At 37.0% G+C, this 20,542-nt stretch overlaps 1 protein-coding gene across 1 annotated transcript; it reads right to left on the bottom strand.

Annotated features, from left to right (window-relative positions):
- Positions 1-1,171: 1,171 nt before the first annotated feature.
- Positions 1,172-8,985, bottom strand: atp6v0b (ATPase H+ transporting V0 subunit b). Its single transcript, XM_067606213.1, has 8 exons — positions 8,512-8,985; positions 7,616-7,664; positions 6,318-6,401; positions 4,753-4,830; positions 4,446-4,515; positions 4,202-4,253; positions 3,458-3,648; positions 1,172-3,216 (listed from the first exon to the last, which is right to left on the bottom strand). The coding sequence occupies exons 1-8, from the start codon at positions 8,594-8,596 to the stop codon at positions 3,190-3,192; spliced, it is 636 nt and encodes a 211-aa protein (XP_067462314.1). The 5' UTR covers positions 8,597-8,985; the 3' UTR covers positions 1,172-3,189.
- Between the last annotated feature and the right edge of the window lie 11,557 nt (positions 8,986-20,542).

Below are 20,542 nucleotides of genomic sequence, written 5' to 3'. Positions count from 1 at the left end.
AATGGGAAATGAGCCATTAGTCATTGGATAATGATGTTAATGTGAAATGATTATCATTCATGGCATCATTTTATCTTTATAAGTGGATATGTCAAAAAGATAGATAGATATATTCGGATAGATTACATTCAGTTTCACATTTTTAACAGAGGTATTTTGTGATACTGTATAAAATTAAGGATTTATTTAATCAAGCTTCATTATACACTTTATATTGTTCACTTATACTTCCATACATTATGTACTATGTGGGAAATACAGATACACAAATCCAAATTCAATTTTTATATATGTAAAGGTCCCCTCCAGTCATATTTAAGACCTATAAAAATACAAATTCTCTGCTTTGAATAATGCTTTTTTTAAGTGACACCTGCCTCTGTCTACATCACTAATCCAGAATCTATGAACGTGCAAATATTTTTCATTTAAAAAGTTTAACTGCTGTACACAATTTGTCTCCTGCTTCACTGAAAAGTCCTGCACAGAGATGTTCAAATATCCAAGTGAAGTAACAATAAGCAAAACACATTTTTGAGTAGAGAGGGACTTTAAAAAGGGAGGGTTATATTGTAGAATTGTAAACAAAACTACTTATCAAGAGCCAACAGATGCACTGTTCATCAAATTTAATTTCAGAGACTTGGTTTAGAACAGTACAAGTCCTGTATAAGGTCAAAACCAAATACTTCAAAGTATAAAGTTGTTTAAAATGAGAGAAAGTCAATATGTTTTGAGGGAAATGTATTTTAAACAAAGGTCAAGACTAATGTTAAAAAAAACCCCGTTATATTTGAGTATTTGAACTTAAGGAACAGTTGTAGCAAGGAACTAAAAATGTGTAGCAGTGTAAAATTTAAACATAATTTCATAAATTCATAAATCATTTATATAATTACTTAAAGACCAAATTTATATGTTGTTTATCAGTAACACCAGATGTGATTACAGCTGGGTTGTCAGAGTGTAGCAACAGTTTATCAGATGTTGTGGTTCTTTGCTCCATCTAGTGGAAACAGCTAAATACTGCATGTTAACTAAGCTGGAGCAAGATTCAAGTAGTGCACTGACATTTCCAAGAGTATTACAAAGCATTATTTATGATGGCTAGACACTCGATAACGACAGGACTTTGAAAAAAAAGAGATAAGAGAAGAAACGAGACGGAATATCTTGATTGGACGATTTTATTTTTTCCAAGGACATTTATGAAGCCAGAAGGAAGATTTGTTTTTGTTATTATTATACACAATGTCAAAAACAATGAGTTGTTTTCTGATCACCATCACATCAACATAATGCACACACAGTACCAACTACACTCACTGAAAGCCTGGGGTTTGGTACAGAGCCTGATTTACCAAAGGCATCTTGGAGTACATTTAAGACGATCCAGTTTCCCCCACATTAGTTTCAACGTTTATACTCTCTTTCAGAACTTCACAAGTCGGGGTCAAGGAAAAATTACAAGGAAAGATTTGAGACGATTCACAATCAGCCGTGGTCTGTCATTGTAAAATGTCCAACTTATGGAATGAAGAATAAAGAGCAAATGCGTTTCCATATGTGTCACCATCAAACATTAGACTACAAATTAGACTCAGTATTGCAGCGTTTTGCTCTCACTGCCTACATCAGCTTTTTTTTTTTTTTACTACCGTCAGCTGCCATCCCAAAGGTCCACATGCTTCAAAAAAACTAAGATTTACAAGTCAGCATTAACAGGATGAAACACTGTAAACACATCAGCTGGAAAAAAAAAAAAGTACAAATAAAGATGTAGCAGGAGTCTAATTTTGTCCACCATTCAGATTCACACCACCGACGTACAGGACGTATTCGTTTTACACACATTTAGCCTCTTTAAGGAATGTTACAAAATAATTTGGGGGCATAGATTTGAACGGATAACATTTAGAGCAATACTCAAATGTCTGCGGTGATGTACATTCAAAAGAAGACAGAAACTAATGTGATAAGATTTGTAGGATGAGTTTTTTTTTTTTTGTAAACAAGGAAAGAGTTTTGGGTGCCAGACCACCTGAGATTGCATGAAACAACTGTGTCTATACGAAGTTCTTTTCTCTAAAGACCTGTGGTTCAGTGATGGAGATGCTACAGCAAATTTGAAAAGTTAATCTTGAGTATTCGGTAATACCAGTAATTGTGACGCCCTCTAAAATGACTATTAATGGCTTATAACAGAGTGACCTAAGGTTTCCTAAAAGCCAGCTCCATGCTTAGGTCATGTCCTTGAAGCTGACAGATCTTAATGCACAACACTTTGGGAAATGATCTTTTAAGTGTTAAAATAATAGTTATTTTCTACAATTTCGTCTCCCTACAAGAAAACACTGAACAATAAAGTTTTTGTTCAAATCATTCTTGTAAAAACTACCGAAAAGGGATAACAACCTTGTTAAAACTGAACTCCAAAATTAGAGGAGACTCTGGCAGCTATGACCAAGAGGATCACATCATAGTGTCATAATGTTTTGGGGAACTTATGACATATTTAGAGCAGATATGCTGCTGTGATCTTTTAGTCTCCCGAATAGTCTGTCCATCTGTCCTGTGACATTCCTAATGTTTCCAGACTGGTAACTCTAATTCAAAACTTAATAGATTCTCCATCACTTCTACAGTAGGAGGTCTGACAAATACTGTATTTGGGCCACAGTGTGGATTAAGGGCTATTTGCTTATTAGCAAAGAAAAAAAAAAAACAGTTAAAAAAACAAAACAAAACCTTTGACAGACCAGGCTACAGTAATAAACACAATGATAAACACGCTCATGCTTCACAGGAAGAAAAAGAAAGAAAAAAAAACCAAAACAGATCACGTGTCCAGCATACACACACACACGCGCACACACACACAAATATTTTCAAATACTCTAGTGTAATTTTTAACTATCGTTCACCGAGAGAGGTCAGAAAAAATGTTTTGAAAATGTTCCAACCTGTCTTTAAATTTTGAGAGCGACTGAGTGTTCACTGGTTTGTATAAACAAAACTAAAAAGTAAGAATGTGCATGAAAAACAGAGTTATATCATGAACCACTCTTCCGTGAATGATGGTTAAAAACAATACCAGGCAAATAGAGACATTTAAATAATTTACGATGTATTTACACAATAATCCATCTTATTTTCCAGCAGTGTCTTCTCAGCTTGTGAACGCATCTTCTAGTCTCCCATCTTTACTTTTGATGTCTGAGGAGGGGAAAAAAGAAATCCGTTATTGCAAAATAAATTTTAAATGTAGACACAGCTAAAATCATCAAGTCTACATATATCTAGATGTTTGTGGAAATAACTGCTATGTTTGTACTGTCATTTATAAGCAGTCTATGACAACTGTTAACAACAAATAGCCACGGATAGTTTCATCCTCTCAGTTAAAAAGATTGTTATGACATTTAAAAAAAAAGAAAAAACAGTTCATCTCATTCACCTGCAAAATGGCTACGATGACACCAAACAGGCCGATAGCACTGCCAAATATTTCCACGATGAGGATCTTCACAAAGAGGCTGGCGTTCTGGGCGTCTGCCAACGCTGCTCCGCTGCCCACGATGCCGACGCAGATGCCGCAGAAGAGGTTGGAAAAGCCCACAGTCAAACCGGCTCCAAACATGGAGTAACCTAGTAGGACAGAAATCAAAGATATTGATGAATAATCCACAGTGGAACTGGCCACAAAAAATATAGTTCCCTGTAAGATTTTTAAATTAGTTGACATTATTCAGAATTTATGTTAATTTTGAAACATTCTTAACCTCATTTGAAACTACTAATCTCGTTCATCTCAAATATATTTTAGGAGTTAAATTTTGAATTACTTTGTAAACAATACATACATTTACAGTGTTGTAAATGTATTGAGCAATCCATATTTAATACTTAAAATAATCACTAAAATCATTTAGACTGAATGCTGCAAGTTTCTTAAGGTTTTCATTACTGTTTGCAACCACAACTAATCAATCAAACGTGCATACAAGACACCATCAACCCAACATTCAACTTGGTAAAAGACTTTCACATTATAACCTTTTCAGCCAGAAAAGTGAGAAAAATTTAACTTGAATCCTGTAATTTGTCTGATGCTCAGTGAAGTCCAGGTGCCATTTTATGATAAAATTGTCAGTGTTTTTTTGATGTCCTGCATTCAGTTGCTTCATGTCCGTTTATTTACCAGCTTGGTAGTTCCTTGCTCCGATGGTCTCAGGGGTATCTCCGCTGAAGTTCTATAAGATGACAGAGATTATTTTTAGAACCAACCCACCATGTTTGTTCTGATATCTATACATCATATCACACGTCTTTCAGTATGAACAGAGCTTCAATTCCTCCATCTGAAATTCCCCCTGAAGACAAGAAGGATAACAGCTCCGTTTTCTTGATCATTAATAAAACAGTGAAAAATAATTAGCGCTTACCTCAGCCATGTTGCTGATGACAATAGCCATGATGATGCCGTAGATCGCTACAGCTTCACAGAAGATGATGCTAGAGAAAGACAGAAAAAAAGAGAAAATCATTAGGTTTTCAAAGATGATTGGTAGAACTGAACAACACTTCTCTATTAGGAATGTAAAAAGGTTAATAACCAATATAAACCAATATAAAAACAGGATTTCTTGGTTTAGCAGCATCATTAAGTGTGTTAAACTTATACAGTTGGTTAAAGAATAGAGGAGAATTAGATGACACGGTTCTGAACATTTTGTTCTTCAGTGAGCCTACCTGACCAAATTCTTGGTTTTAATTCGAGGAGCCTTGACACCACCACCAATGATGCTGGAGCCAGTGATGTAGATGCCCCTGGAAAACAAAAACACCAATCAGCACATCATACATACAAAAGTACCTCATGATTTGATATGGAAGCACAACCAAAGAATTGATATTTTATTCTTCCACTACTGCTCTGAAAAACACGGTGAATGAAACGTCATATGATTAGTTGACAAAGTTGAAAAATAAACATAATGTAAAAGCCCCTAAACACCAAGTATGAGAATTGATCATATAAAGCTCTAAAAGGCACAAAAAGCACAACAGCTTAAACAGTAACATAAAACCAGAAAGGGATTTTCAGGATACTTGTGAGTAGATAACAAAAATAATAATTAAATTAAATAATCATAATTCATCAGTGTCAGAGGAAGTCAATTACAGAGCGGCTCTCCGACTAGCTATTAGTCTTTCCGAATCAGTGATATCATTTTTTTAGTAAAGTTTTTTTTCTTATTTTACATCTATTTTCTTCTATCACAAGCAAAAGACCACAGGACTAACACCAATGCAAAGCATAACTTTTTGGTGCTGGAAGCAACTTTTTTTTTTTTTTTTTTTAAATCCAAAATATCCTCAATTTCTACACTAATATTATGAGACTGCTTAGTCAGATTCACTAGTTTGTTTTGTCTGGACTGTTATTTGGAGCACAAGCATCTACTGTACATGCATGTGGGAGTCTGTAGACCATTAACTGTGATTAAAATTACAACTTTTAGAAGACGGGATGCGGAGTGAGACTATGGCTAGTTGAGGTTAGCCTGGTGTGTCTGGACCCCTTTAGGCAAGTGTTCAGACTGAAAACAACCCTGCATTATAACAACCCAAGGGCTACACTGGTGGGGACGTGTTGCTTCAGGTAAGGGTGCCACACGAAATACAAGAAGGCTAGTTGGAGCAACAGATCCACGATTAGGTTTATAATACTTTTAGACAGGATTTTATAATTCTAGAGAATTATCAAGGCAGCAATTATTTTATCTTTTGTCACGAGGATCAGGAGGTAAACAGCAGAAATGTGATGTAATCTAAGTAATCTACCAGCTTGATGTTGTGCTGTGGTCTAAAGTAGAGCCAGGTTCAACATTTTTGCCCAACAACTCTTTTTTTGTCCTCTGTGTCACCAAACTGGCCTCATTGAAATTAATGAGTGGACTGCCTTTTTACATGCATGATTATAGTTTCTCTGAATGCAGCCTCATTAAAATCTTGTTTGGTTTTGCAGCTTTTGATTCTCCAGTTACTTTCAATGCTAAAAAAGAGGAACACAACTCGATCCCACGGGACACTTGAGTGTGCTCCTTATTACTTATTCTAAGATTTTCCAGTTCCACAATTACACATCATGTTCTTTTCTGAGTGTTTCAAGAAAGAGGAAATGATCATATGAAAGACTGGACCATTTCATGCCTTCCAGTACCACCGTCTTTGACTTAACACGTTCAAAATATGAGATGGCAGTCTGCAGTATGAACTTTGAGTCACATTTCTTTCTATGATTAGGTACTAACCAAGCTGCTCCAACCACGGACAGAGAGATGGCCAAGCCAATGCCCAGATTGGCCCACATGAAAGGAGAAGTCTCTGTGAGGAACCTGTGAACAAAGAGGTACAGATGATCAAGACTACACTTTAAGAGGAAACTCTTCCCATTTTTATACCACACTGTTACAAAAAAATATGTTTAAGAGGCAAATTACTGTATAATTTTCTCAAACTTCAAACCAATTTCACACAAACATTACATAATATTGTGTTTGATGTAAGTTCAACTGATTAATTTTTCTCCATTAAATATTTCTGATCTCCAGTTATTCAGTATAAAACAGAGTTAAAGATACTATTACTAGATAATATTACTCTTAGGAATAACAAAGTGAAATAATGTAAGCATGTTTTAAATTTGTTGTGAAACATGTTCAATGTCAAGAACAGTGCAGCCGCCTTACTAAGTTTATCTTGACATCTAAATAATTTCTTCAACCAACATGTTACCACAGCTGATGCATTAACAATAAGAACCAAAACAATGTCTGACATTAACCTAATGAGCGAATCGTTGACACACTTCCTGTAGAGGAAATTAAGCTCAACATCACAAATGATCTACTACATCAACTCAAGAGGAGTCCTACACATAGAGCAGTTATTATAAATTATAAATGAAGGAGGGTGAGATAAGTCTGCAGGAAAAATTACACTTTCATCATCTTCATTACTTCCAGTATAATAAAAACACTTGACTCTAGACATGTCATGTGAAAACAGATTAGTGCCACCACATCAAATAAAAGACCAGCCCCTGAATAAGTCACAGTCACAATATCAATAATAAGGCAATAACAAGGCAATACTTCATAACAGCACTGACTGACATTGACATTTGCTGTTGTAGGGCAGCATTCTTATAATTGTGCAATCTGGGAGTAATCAGTGTATCCTTGTTACTGTTATAGTGTTTGGTACTGTTACTAAAACAGCCCCAAATCTCAACATCTACTTCAACACAGAGGAGTCGTTCAACTGAAAAGGTGGAGTGACTGTTAAATCAAGCAAAATATCACAGAGAACCAAGGTGTAAAGCAACAGGCGATTGCCTGATATCAGACAGAAGTGTCAACTCATTACACTCCATTTCCATCAACTCAACTTGGTGGAGCGGGCAGATTCAAAGGTCTGGGCACAGGCAAGAAAGTAGTCCTGCTTGAACCAGTGTTTGAGCTCAGAATTAAGCAATAATTTGCCAAAGATACCCTAAACATGCCTTTTTAACCTGCACAGTATCTTTATGCCAAGACTATGTACTTACCATGCCACATCAAAGCGAAATCCAAGGTCAAATATGGTATAGCAGATACCTATGGAAACAAAAATTATATTAATTCATGTATGAATGTGGAAAAACTGTCAGTCTTTTAAGTTATATGTTGACAACTGACAACACAGTGTGTGAGGAAGAGAGAGCCCTCGAAGTCCAGACATGTACAGTGCATTATTGCATTTAAAAACCCTGTTCTCTGTATTATGTGTAAAACAGAGTCACATTAATGTGTTACAGTTATGGAAAGAAGTTTTAGCTTCAGTGTGGAAACTCACTCTCATGTGAGAACTGTTCCTGTTTGGGACCGTTTCAAATCAGCCAGCTGTGAGTGAGAACAGCTAGCTAGCTAATGTTAGCACAGACATTTTTAAACGTCTATACACTATTAATAGATTTGCAAACCAGCTCAATATCATACCTCCCACAAGATAAATATTCTTAATGTGGATAACATGAAGGGTAAATGCTACTGTCCATCGTCTGAACCTCTGAAATTTATGTTATGAGCTAACGCTGCCATTAACTTACCATAAAGTTAATGCTGGCGACATGCTAACTTGTACACCAACACATTAAATTTCGATAATACTCGTGAAAAACCGTGTTTTCATGTCTTCAGACTATAACCTTCTACAGTGTCTCCTTTTTACAAATGAATCAACCGACTGTAATGTTAGCTAACAAGATGGACCCAGCCGCAACCCCTCTAGTCCCATGATTTAGCCTGATCCCAAATATAGCTGTCAAACGCAGAAAAATTGCAATTTGCCACTCAAAAAGAGCGAGTTAACACACTGCCATTGTTGCTCACGCCTAGGAAATAGACGATTTCATTCATAAATAGCCACATTCTGGCTTTATTTCCAGGGAAAATAAAATCTTACCAACGATTAGTATGGTGCTCCAGAAGGCCAAAGTGACCCCCGTGTAAAGAATGGCGTGTCCGTTCATCATCCACTCTAACAGCATCTATTCGGCGGGGTTTCCTGCTAGATCAGCAAGCTATCCTCGGCTCAAATTTAAAATTTGAAGCCAGTACAGCCAAAACAACTAAATATTACTGTTTCAGAGACGCTATCCGTCGATGCAGCAGGAGGAGGAAACCCCGAAGAGCATCAAAAGGAGAAGCTGGATGATATAGTCAGGTGATCCAGCTTGACTAGCATGTGACCTGGAAGTGAAGGGCTGCGGTCGGCTACTTATTTTTCTTTACCTCGCTGAAACCTTTTCGCAGCAATGGCTTTTCGTAAACTGTTTATTTATTCTTCATCAATTAACACGGCCGGTAAAAACAATTAAGCTTTATCGTGCAGTATGAACAAAAAAGAAAATAGCATGCAGTTAAGCCATTAGCAGTGTGACTATTGTAACGGAATGCGTCCTAGAGGGCCTCGTTCCCCTCCGGAGAGACAGCTCACTGCAGCGCGCGCACTGGACACGTGATGTCACTGTTGTACTTGTGAAGGAGCCACAGTGGTATAACACTGCAGTATACAGTATTATACTTCTCAGTTGGTAAAAATCCCTCTTAAACTTTGTAGTTTCCAATTATGCAGGCATTATCAGCTTGGTTGCTTCTGTAAGATCACAATTTGTCACCCAACGATTACTTTCTGTGGAACAATAAACACATCACTCAGTTTATTGTTTGTTTTGTTTTGTTTTTTTATAGTAAACGTCAGTGGTGGAAAATAGCCATGTACATTTACTCTACTTTAGTGCAATTCTGAGGTACTTGTTCTTTACTTAACTATTTCCACTTGATGCTACTTTATACTTCCACTTCACTATATTTCAGAAGTAAATATTGTTACTTTCTACTCCACTACATTTAGCTTAATTGTTAGTTTTCTGATTAATATTTGATGCTATGGATAAAAATACAACACACTTTTAAAGATTAAACCAGTGGTTTTCAAACTTTTTGGCTTTTGATGTCATCTGCTGATGTCAACAGCTCCACCAGATAGTGACAGACTTAAGAGACAAACTCAAAAGCAGTGTCTATCCATAATCAAAGTAATTTTGGTCAACTCTCTTCAATGAAATGTAATGGTTTTGAGAAATTGTGATAAGAGAATCTTTTGGACTGAATTAGATAACTTTTTGACACAGACACTTGGAACTGTAAATGAAACTGAAACATGTTATTCAGTTGATTATTTTGAGAAATATGATATTCATGAAGCAAAGGTCAAATTCCATTTGGATCAGATTACTCTCTCAGAGATATTATCAACATTCAATACATGTTATCCATTACTGGTGAAGGTTTGCCTTAAATATCCAGTGGAAAAAAGTTTGAACCTTGTCTTCAAAATACTTGATTAGATAAAAATCCATTTCAAACTTCTCCATCGATGTTATCCAACAAAACATTAGTATAAGAGCTCCATATACTCATATAGTAATTATTTCTTGGAAAGATTTCACCAGATATATTTGTTGTAACATTTCTATTAATCTTCCATTACTATATAAAGACATGCAGTTTGGTTTTTATGATGTCAGTTTACAAATTCAGCATTATATTACAAAACTTTCAAATCATCTTGGCAGAATTTCACTACCACAAAATATTCTTTGTAACAGAAAACCTTTATTCTAACACATAAGAAACATAACATAAAAATATAGAAATACAGTTCATTTGAAAGATGCTATAGCATATGTAGCTATAGGAAATGTAGGACCCAGCATTTATGGCGTTTGATACATACTAGAGATTAAACGTCAGAATAACTCTACTGCTGTGATTTTGACCATTCTTATTTTGTCTCCCAAATTTATAAAAGTTCAATACTAAATTGCTGAAATACCCCTTTAGTGTGGTTGCACTTAATGTATAAACTGGTAATGATGAGGATTCACCAGAGGGAGTCCTTTCCATAACTGTTATCCTTCTTTGAAGCTTTCTTTCATTAAATTGCAACTCGGTGAGTTCAAAGTTTTAGTGATTCGCAAGGAAATTACCAGGCGAATTTACCCCGTGCACCGAATGTATGTTTTTAACAGACACAGACTGTTTTTCTCTCCGTTTCTGTCTCTGTTTGTGACTATTTGGACATGTGTTTATGTTGTTAATGACAAATTCTAATCAAATCAAACCAAACTTAACTAAATATAAAAACAATAGTTTTATCTTTTTGACAACAGCACAAAAACATTTACAAACCAGTCCTCTATGTAAGGCTGGCAACAAGATGCTGCAAACAAACTGAAAATACGTTTAAATCCAGAAATTTGACAATTCCTCTTCATTCATTTCAACTCATTTGATCACTGAAACTTCTATCGACCTCTAAGATAGCGTCCCCTATCTTATCGTCATCTTATAATTCTTGGCGATCTGTGGTAGGTTTCAGCTTTGAGGCCACTGAAGTCCTTCAGCTATAAAGGGTATCAGATCTGTCTTCTATTCCATCACAGATCAGAAGTTATTTGATGAGGACTACAGGCCTTGAAGTCACCTTATTCACCTTAATCCTTATTCAGCTTCTATTCCACTCTGCCCAAGGACCTAATGGTAGTCAGCACTATGAATGAATGAATGAATGAATGATCTTTGTAGTGATTATACTCAGGTACGATGACATTTCGCATGACATTAACACTATTCTCTGGTAATTTTCTAGAACTGTCATCATTTCTATGTCTTCTCACACATGCATAGGTCTTCTTTCAGCAGGAATCACAGAGCAAGATCACAGACATTGACAGAACTGTCCGGATGTAGAACAATGAAACTGGTGGTTTTCCTCCTTTCTCCCCCAGTCCCCTTTAACTTCAGTAAAGTCTACTGCCAGCTGTGGCCCGATGCTCTATTGCGAAATGTTTACTATTTGTTTGACAAGCTAAAAAGAGCTGTATCAACAAATACAAGAGTGCAAGACAATGACCCTAGAGGAGGAAAACAAATCTTTTGCATCAGTGGTCTGAGTTATGGTTACCAGTTTTCATTTGACTGAAGTAAAGAATTGTTTGTTCACCATTGAGGTCATCATCACACTACTCATCTGTACCTTCACTGATATGTATGTTGACTTTGAATGAATCAAAAGATAGGAAAAGCTGTTGTACACAAAGAACTCCATCTTTGGACACAGGTGCTTAGATTTCTAGTAGTATTTGAACCATTATGGAAATAATGGAAAATAAATTTCTTCCAAACATTTACCATCACATTTCATAAAGATTACACCACAAATAAGGTGCTAAGTGCTGAAGAGCCAAGTGTGGTATAGATAACAATCAGTACAATAACAAATAAAAATGTTTTTTTTTTTCTAACAAGCAGCTGTCAGTTACAATATCTTTTGAATCTCTGGACATACCAACAGTCTCAAAAGGCTTCTTTTCTCAACAAAATAAAGCCTCTAAGCTGCACGTCTCCTCATTCATAAGTCATCTATGTATATAAAAGCCTGACTTTTATGTGTTGCATAAGAAATTGCTTTAAAATTGACATAAATAGGCTCTTCCCACAATCTTCCATAATAGCTATTAAAGTTAACACCTCCTGTTACCTTCAGCCATCTAATAGCTCTTTAAGCTTTAGAATAGATGTAAGGGGAATGGGAATGATTTCTCCTGTGTCTATTCACAATTGTTGAAAAATGTGAGTATAGTTGATTCTGTGTTTATTTACAACTGTTGAAATGTTTTGCTTCTAACCTAAGGCTGTTTCTCTCTCATCCCCACATCCTCCATAGGATTAACTTTGCTGTCAGTCTGACTCTGCACCGCAGTCAAAAGCCCTGAATAGTGGGAAAACAAATTGCTAAAAATGTCCCAGACTTAACAATTTCTGATTATCTTGATTATCTCAACTCATGAACTCTGGTCAAACAACAGCATGTTCCTTCTTCCAATGCCATCCATCTCTACGCCATGGGGGATCAGGATTTTGTGTCTAGACTGCTTACTGCATGAGCGGTGCACTATGACTGACTATGACCTGACAGGAGCTTAGAGGCTGGACTCTGTTAATATCAGCAATAAAAATCTTTCTCTTTCAAAAGACAATTTCTGTGAAATACTAAAGATAATTACTTCACCATATGCCATTTGGTCTCTTCATTTTCATCTATTTATTTATGTACAATTCATATACAATTACAAAACCTGAGCTTGTTTGATCATTGTGAACAAAAAACAATCAATAATGTTGAATGCGAATGTTAATTCACCGTTAACGTGTTAATGTTTATATGGACAATTTTTAAGTTTCTGTCACCTCTAGGGTAAAATCTTGAATAGAATTTCACAGTTTTTAAGTACATATAAATTGCCCACTACTCAAAACTTGTTCACCTATTTTGTCCTCCAATTTTTGTCCTCACAATGTTTTTTTTTCCCTTATGTATAACCTTGGCTAATATCCCAACAAACTATTTTATGTTGTTCTGTGACTTATGGTTCAGTTCTGATAAGGTTTGCCCTTTTTGTTCATGTTATGTTCAGCAGTCCTTTTAGATATACTTGTGATAAAGATCTATATAAATAATTGAAGTTAAACTAAATGTCAGCAGAGCAAATGTTGCCCATAGGAAGTAATTTCAAAAGCAGCGGCAATCAATAAAAGAAACTCATGTCTGATTCTCAGAAATGCAAGATCCAACTGGCATTAAACTTTACACATACTCCTATCAGCGTATGGAAAATGTCAGTGTGTCCACAACACAGCATATTAATCCTTGTACATTCTTTTACATTAAAGTCACCTTGAGCTTGTTCATAAAGCACAAGCACACAACATTTTTTCTGAAAATAGACAATGTACAAAATTCTGGCCTATGAAAGAATAACATTAAAATGGTTCTCATTCAACCACCTCATTTTGACTCCACCTGTGTACTCTCCAACCATGACATTTAAGGCAAATGGAATTAACTGTTTGTTTGGAATTAACCCCCCCACTCCCCCCTAGTGCTGGCTAAAAAGCTAACGTTAGCTCCATCAATTGGTTAGCTCCATCAATTGGTTGAAAACACTGTCACCGGTGGATACATATATATGGTTTTATATATGTACTGATGGATATATAAATTATATTGTTCTACACCTGTAATCTGAAGTGTAGTTATTTAAAAAAATACTTCATGGCCTTAGAAGTAATACTCGGCTGCTATTGATAGTGAGCTAGTTAGCCAGACATGCTAACATCTGCAATTTACCACAGAACAGATAAATAGGCCATTTATTATCTTTTTTATCCATTTATTACACTTTGCTCTTTTGGTTTAGCTAAAGCTAAAAAATAAAAAAAATGTTCAAATTCATTTGAACAGCCTCCCTAAAACGTACACAATGCTTTTAGCAATATTTTAGCCTACTTTGGTAGATTTCTTCCTTAGCATGTGCACATCCATATGGGGATTAAAAATTAAATCTTGTTTTGGATTATGCTGTGTATTTTGCCAAGCCTTAGCCATTAGTACAACACACACAGCTGTCTTCTGTTTGGGCTGTAACATCACACTGTTCATCAATTATCCAGAGTACACACTTATCTTTTATTCCACCACAGGAAACAGAGAAGTGTGCTTGTAACATCCACATTCAGACAGAGCTGTCTTTGCATAGGTCATTATCTGTATGTAGCCTGCTGAAAACAGACCAAAGGCAAATGGTCTTTCACTTTGCTGAGCAAAATGTTTGCCAATTAAACCACATGTACTGACCTCCGTCTCATCCATGAGGTCTTCTGTTCATGCTTTTTCCAGCCCGACCCCCTCCAGGGTCAGTTTGACCTCCATCACTTTCAGTTTGTTTTCTATGTAACTGTTTCATTCATTAAATTGCAAGCTGTTGACCTCCAACAGTGTAAATGTTTGACAAGCCTGAGCAGCATTCAGCTTTTTTTTTTTTTTGTTTACATCAAAATGACCTTTGACACAAAATGAAATAATATCACCCTTGGTCTATGTTGCTGTTTTCATATTAGAGGATTGATTTTTAGAGTCTGGTGTCAGCACAACCTTAACTAGGCTGTTTTTCTATAGGTCTTTCTCCTGCCCTCACTATGTTTGTAGGTGTATAGCTACAGCATATGCTGCTGCATAGCTGAATACGCTTTCAGTAAAGATTGAAGACAGCAGTTCTTGGCCTTTGAAGCTTTTACTGGGGGCAACTCTGAAACTTTGAAAACAGTACAAGACATAAAAATTCAATAACTCTGCTAAATTAGTTACATTGTGATTCATGTAAGGAAGAATCAAAGTATTACCAGTGAACAATAATTATTGACAGTTATCTATAATGTTATATTAGCAACACTGTCTGCTTGGTGACCAAATGTAACAATAGGTGCCCCCGGATTATATTGAATGGTGTTCCTAATATTTTGTCCACACCATTAACATACATGAGTAGGGGAAAATATTAGGAACACTTTTCAATATAATGCACTCCGGTACACCACCACCCACTACAACCTCAATAATAAACATAAAGTAGAATTATCACCTTTCTGACAATGTCATCAAAAACCGAAAATGTTTAAGCTTTGTAAATGTAGAATTTATAGTAGAGCTGATTGGATCGTATTTAATTGCACAGGTGTTCTTAATAAAGTGGCCTGTGAGTGTATATAGTGAAAGTATAAATGAAAGATCACATTTACTGTTCTCTTTGAGTATTTATTTTGCTGTATTTAGCATTTGAAATGAACACCACATGAATTCTACACTACAAATATTTTGGTAACACTTTAGATTACAGCCCACAATGTACAGCATAATTACCCTGGAGTTATGGTGTAATTTTTTGTACCAGTACAGTACATACCAATACATATACAGACGGGTTACGAATTAAAGGAAAAACCAGCACAGGTCTGAATGCTTGACCCCAACAATGAGGGAATCCAGTGGCTCTGTTATGCTGTGGGGGGCATTTTGCTGGCACGGTTTGGGTCCACTTGTCCCCTTAGAGGGAAGGGTCACTGCAAATCTATACAAAGTTGTTCTGAGTCATCACCTTTATCCTATGATGAAACATTTCTATCCTGATGGGAGTGGTCTCTTCCAGGATGACAATGCCCCCATCCATAGGGCACGAGGGTTCACCGAATGGTTTGATGAGTATGAAAATGATGTGAATCATATGCTATGGTCTTCGCCGTCACCAGATCTCAACCCAAATGAACACCTATGGGAGACTTTGGACTGACTTGTTAGACAGCACTCTCCACCACCATCATCAAAACACCAAATGAGGGAATATCTTTTGGAAGAATGATGTTCATCCCTCCAGAAAAGTTCCAGAGACTTGAAGAATCAATGTTAAGGTGCATTGAAGCTGTTCTGGCAGCATGTTGTGGCCTAACACCTTACTAAGATACTTTATGTTGGTGTTTTCCTTTGTCACTCGTCTGTATGTAAGTACAGGGGAGCAGGATGTGAGGATCTGTAGTCATTTACCTATTCTATTACTATTACAGGGTATGTACAACCTACTGAGCAATAATCTGGATGTTTGGGAGGAATTTAGGGAGAATTTATACTGCAGTTATTATTCATCTACTGGGTACCAATTCTATTATTACAGGGTACAGTATGAACATAAAATTGAGCAAAAATCTGGACATTTCAGGGATAGGGACAATGTATTGTCATGGATACTGTTGGCCTCTGAAGACTGTCTTAGCTGTACAACTTCTCTCTAAATTCATCCTTAACTTCCAGATTATTGCTCAGCAGGTCATACATATCCTGTAATAATAGAATAGATACCTGGTAGTTAAAAAATAACTACAGTATAAGTTCCTTTTAAATTCCTGAATTGTTCCATAACATCTTGTTCCCCTGTACCTACATATATGTGTTGCTATGTACAGTTCTGGTACTCCGTTAGTACAAAAGATTGCACTGTAACTATGGAGTAATTACGTTTTATTTATGGGCTGTAATCTAAAGCGTTACTAATATTTTATATAACTTGCAATGTGCAGGAGCTCAGGAGGCCACTGACAGGGAGTGGCACTGAATCAGGGGAGCCCACTGCTGGAACATGGAAGTGGTTCTCTCTCACGGATGAGGTAATAGGTGGCAGGTCATCTATTCAGCCTCCATGCCTCATTGCCTCAGCCTGGGGAGAGAATGCTTCCGTTTCTGAATCAGTATCCCCTGATTCAATGCCATCTGAGCCAGAGAGTCAGACTCCAGAGCCAGGGAGTGTGTAAGGGTCAGAGGAACCAGGGCCACCAAAAAGGCAACAGTGTGATACCATATTGGAACTGCTGGAGAGGGAAGAGAAGAGGGCCGGGCGAGACGAGGCTAGGTGAGACGAGGCGAGGCCAGGGAGGAGGGGCTGTTAAATTTACTAGAAAAAATTGTTGAGAAAATGTAAAAAATGAAAAAAAGACAACAAAATGTGTTTGTTTTCAATAATAATAAAATAGTTTTCCAAAAATTGATGAGCATTGATTGATGAAGACTAATAATTACAAGGTGAATTCTAACATATCATATCTACATTTTCTTAACTTTCCAATAGGTTTAATTATGTTATGAAGAAGTTACAGATCAAAGGCTATATTGTTAATAACAACTAACACTATTAGCAATAGCAATTGAAACTATTTACATGAAATGAAACTTGACCCAAAAAACTTGTGTGAATGAATTTTGACTTTTGACTTTAGCATGTCTCCTTAATAATAGTCATGGTCATGAAGAGCTGGAGGAGTGTTGTTTGGTGCTGAAGGAGTAGCAGCGATGCGCCCACGCAGCTGTTCCCCACATTGCAGGTCTGGCTGAAGCTGACAACTTATGTCATCTGGCCCCACTGCCTCCTCCACAGGCTCAAGTGCGTCTATTGATTAATATTGATCGCCACTTGGTCTTCATAATGCCAAATGCCCTTTCAGTGACAGGACGGGCTTTTGCATGGTGCCTGTTGAACCTTGCTGCAACCGCACTTCTCAATGGCTTCCTGTAAGGTGTTATAAGTGCGATGGTTTGTGACATACAGGGACATCTGCTATGACCTAGAATATAAAACCCTTCAGGTGGGCACAGTCTCTGAACATACAAATGGCTATTTTTAAGAACGCTGACATCATGGACTTCGCCTGGGTAACCAAAAAATATGTCCAGAAACTGACACTGGTGGTCACACATTGCTTACATCTGAATAGAATAAGTTTTTTCTGGTTCACCCCTGATGAGTTTGCACCCCTGGGTGTGTAGGCCAGGACATCTCTACAGTAAGACAATATTTAATTTAAAATGGTATTTTGACACACATTTTGCCTTTAACAAATATTGCACCTCCTGTGATTTGAAAATTGCAGCCATATTATGATTTCAAAACATTTTGATTAATTGTTTAGCCCTACCTGAAATCAACTGCTGGTGACAGAACACTTTTCTAACAGAAAGTTTTGCTAACTCAGGCCCTGCAGTAGACTCAAGCCAACCCACTGGTAATATGGCATTCCCAATGAAAGCCTTTGAGAACTTCAAAAGTGTCAATGCAGTGCAGATAAAAGGACCAACAAGAACAACAAGAGCGAGGTGTATAGTCTCTTAATTGTCAGCTTCAGCCACATGTATTTTTTGTCTTTGTTTCCTCCCACCATCTCTGTCACCAGCCAGGTGAAGTTACTTTACCATCATTACCTCCACCTCCTTGTCTGAGACAATCACAGTTATAGGGTTTCGTCTGACAGCACCTTGAGAAAGTAGAACATTTGAGACAACAGCAGTGTTATATTTTTATTCATATCTTTTTATATCTCCTTATACACACACACACGAACCCATACATATATTTATATATACAGACGGGTGACAGATTAATGGAAAAACTGGTACAGGTCTGCTGATTGCTTGACCCCTACAGTGAGGGGATTTAGTGGTTCAGTTATGATGTGGGGGGCATTTTGCTGGCATGGTTTGGGTCTACAAAAAAAAAAGTCTAGGTAAAATCTTAAAATACCAGTTTTGACTTGAGGCCAGGGTCAACGTTCAACTCTGCCTCCAGGCGCTGGAGAGCCTCATTGGTTTTCAATGGGACCTTGTTTTTCAACATGGCGTCATCAATACTTTAATGACCAGGGTGGTGAGATATCTGCAGAATTCAAAGAATCCTTTTTTGCTGGTCAAGAATCATCTCTTGTTTTGTTAAAATTTCCCTCAGTACAGCTGCAAAAAAATAAATACTAGTGTAAGTGTTTCACAAAGCAGAACTATGATTTAATGAAATAAAAATTACATGGACATGCTGACTGGTGGAGTGAAGTCTATGTTACAGTGGTTACTTAGGCAGCTTTACATGGGTTTGGGGTTGTGCTAGCTTAGCTAGACTTGCTAAAGTTAGCATTTCCATAAAATCAATAACATTAGCTGTAATGTGTTATTTAACTTATGAATAGTATAGAGTTTAGTATGTTCAAGTAGCATTGATCCTGGATTATCCCTATGAAATGTTAAAACTGGTGGAACAGCAAGCATAACGTTAATTTAACTGCCATTAAATAGTATTTGTCGGTGCAACCCAGTGTAGACAAAAGCTCAACATAAGTAAATCAAGATTTAAAAATGTTAAAAAATCACTTACCCAAAGCTAGCCAGAGAAAGAAAGACGACTGAATCAGTCCACATTTAAACTTTCAAATTTTTTAAATCTCTCAATGGGCATTGACTGATCATGTCCAAAAAAAAAAAAAAAACTCAACCACAACTACTAAAAAAAACAACAAAAATTGGTTATGCTGAGGCGTGGCTTGCTGCATGCTTGCCACATATAGGTACAGCAGCAGGTGCAGCCTATTTGGGTGCGTGTCGGTTCACATGATTGCCATTACCACACCACGTGGTCCCCAACTGTTAGTTCTTATCTGGGCCAGGTACATGAATTTCAGAGGTGATCCCGAAGAGAAATTCCCTCCAATTTTGAAGGTATGGTGAAGCATATGTGGTTATGATTTGGCCCACATATTTGCCATGCCATATTTCTGTCACAGTGCCAGTTACATACCACATGTGGCCCAAAAGTCAATGCCATTATCTGGGCCAAGTGCCTCAATTTCAGAAGTGATCTAGAAGAGAAATTCCCTCCAATTTTGAATATATATGGCGAAGAGTATGTGGTTATGATTTGGCCCTCATGTGTTTTGCATATATTTATGTCATATCTCAGCCACATGTACCAGTTAAATGCCACATATGGCCCAAAAGTCAATGTTATCAGGGTTATTGGCCCAGACCAGATAACAAGTCCTCCAAATTAAACAACAAAATACATTGTTGGTCCTCTATTGGCAGTAATTGATTGTCTCTGCCTTCCAAAACCGTTACAAATAATACATAGTTGATGATGTATGATGACAACACTATGGTTAAGCTCTGGTTAGGTTTATGCATAATAATGACTTGGTTAGGTTTAGGGAAAGATCAGAGTATGGGTTTAAATAAGTACTACTTTGCTAAGATCTGAAGCATCATTGTGTGGGTACCTTTACTACTTCCTTAAAGTTAGGGGACCTTTGTTGTCATGGCTACAGTAATAACCACGTGGTTAAGTTTAGGGGACGTGGGCATGTCAATGTTTGGTGTTTTGTTGATTCATCCATCCACCATGACCACCTCAGAGACCAATAAAATTAGCTCCTGTATTGTTTCCTTCAGTGTGGTTTCTGTGGGTGCCACAGTCACATGGCATGCCACAACTGCAAGTTGACAAAGTTGAACACACAGTGCTATTTCTGCTTGCCATGGCTGCCATTGTGTTTAAGATTGCTGTCTGAAAGTGCTTTTAGTTCCAATTAAGGGAACTCTTAATGCTCCCATGGACAAAGTGAGGTCCACAAAGAAGTGATTTTCAAATGGTGTGGAAGAACTGGACTGGCCTGCATAGAGCCCTGACCTCAACCCCATCCAGTGCTTTTGGGATTAATTGAAAGGCTAA

This window comes from Thunnus thynnus, chromosome 12 (genome assembly GCF_963924715.1).
Source record: "Thunnus thynnus chromosome 12, fThuThy2.1, whole genome shotgun sequence".
NCBI lineage: Eukaryota > Metazoa > Chordata > Actinopteri > Scombriformes > Scombridae > Thunnus > Thunnus thynnus.
The sequence above is the reverse complement of the archived record's forward strand: the minus strand, read 5'-3'. Positions and strand labels throughout refer to the sequence as shown.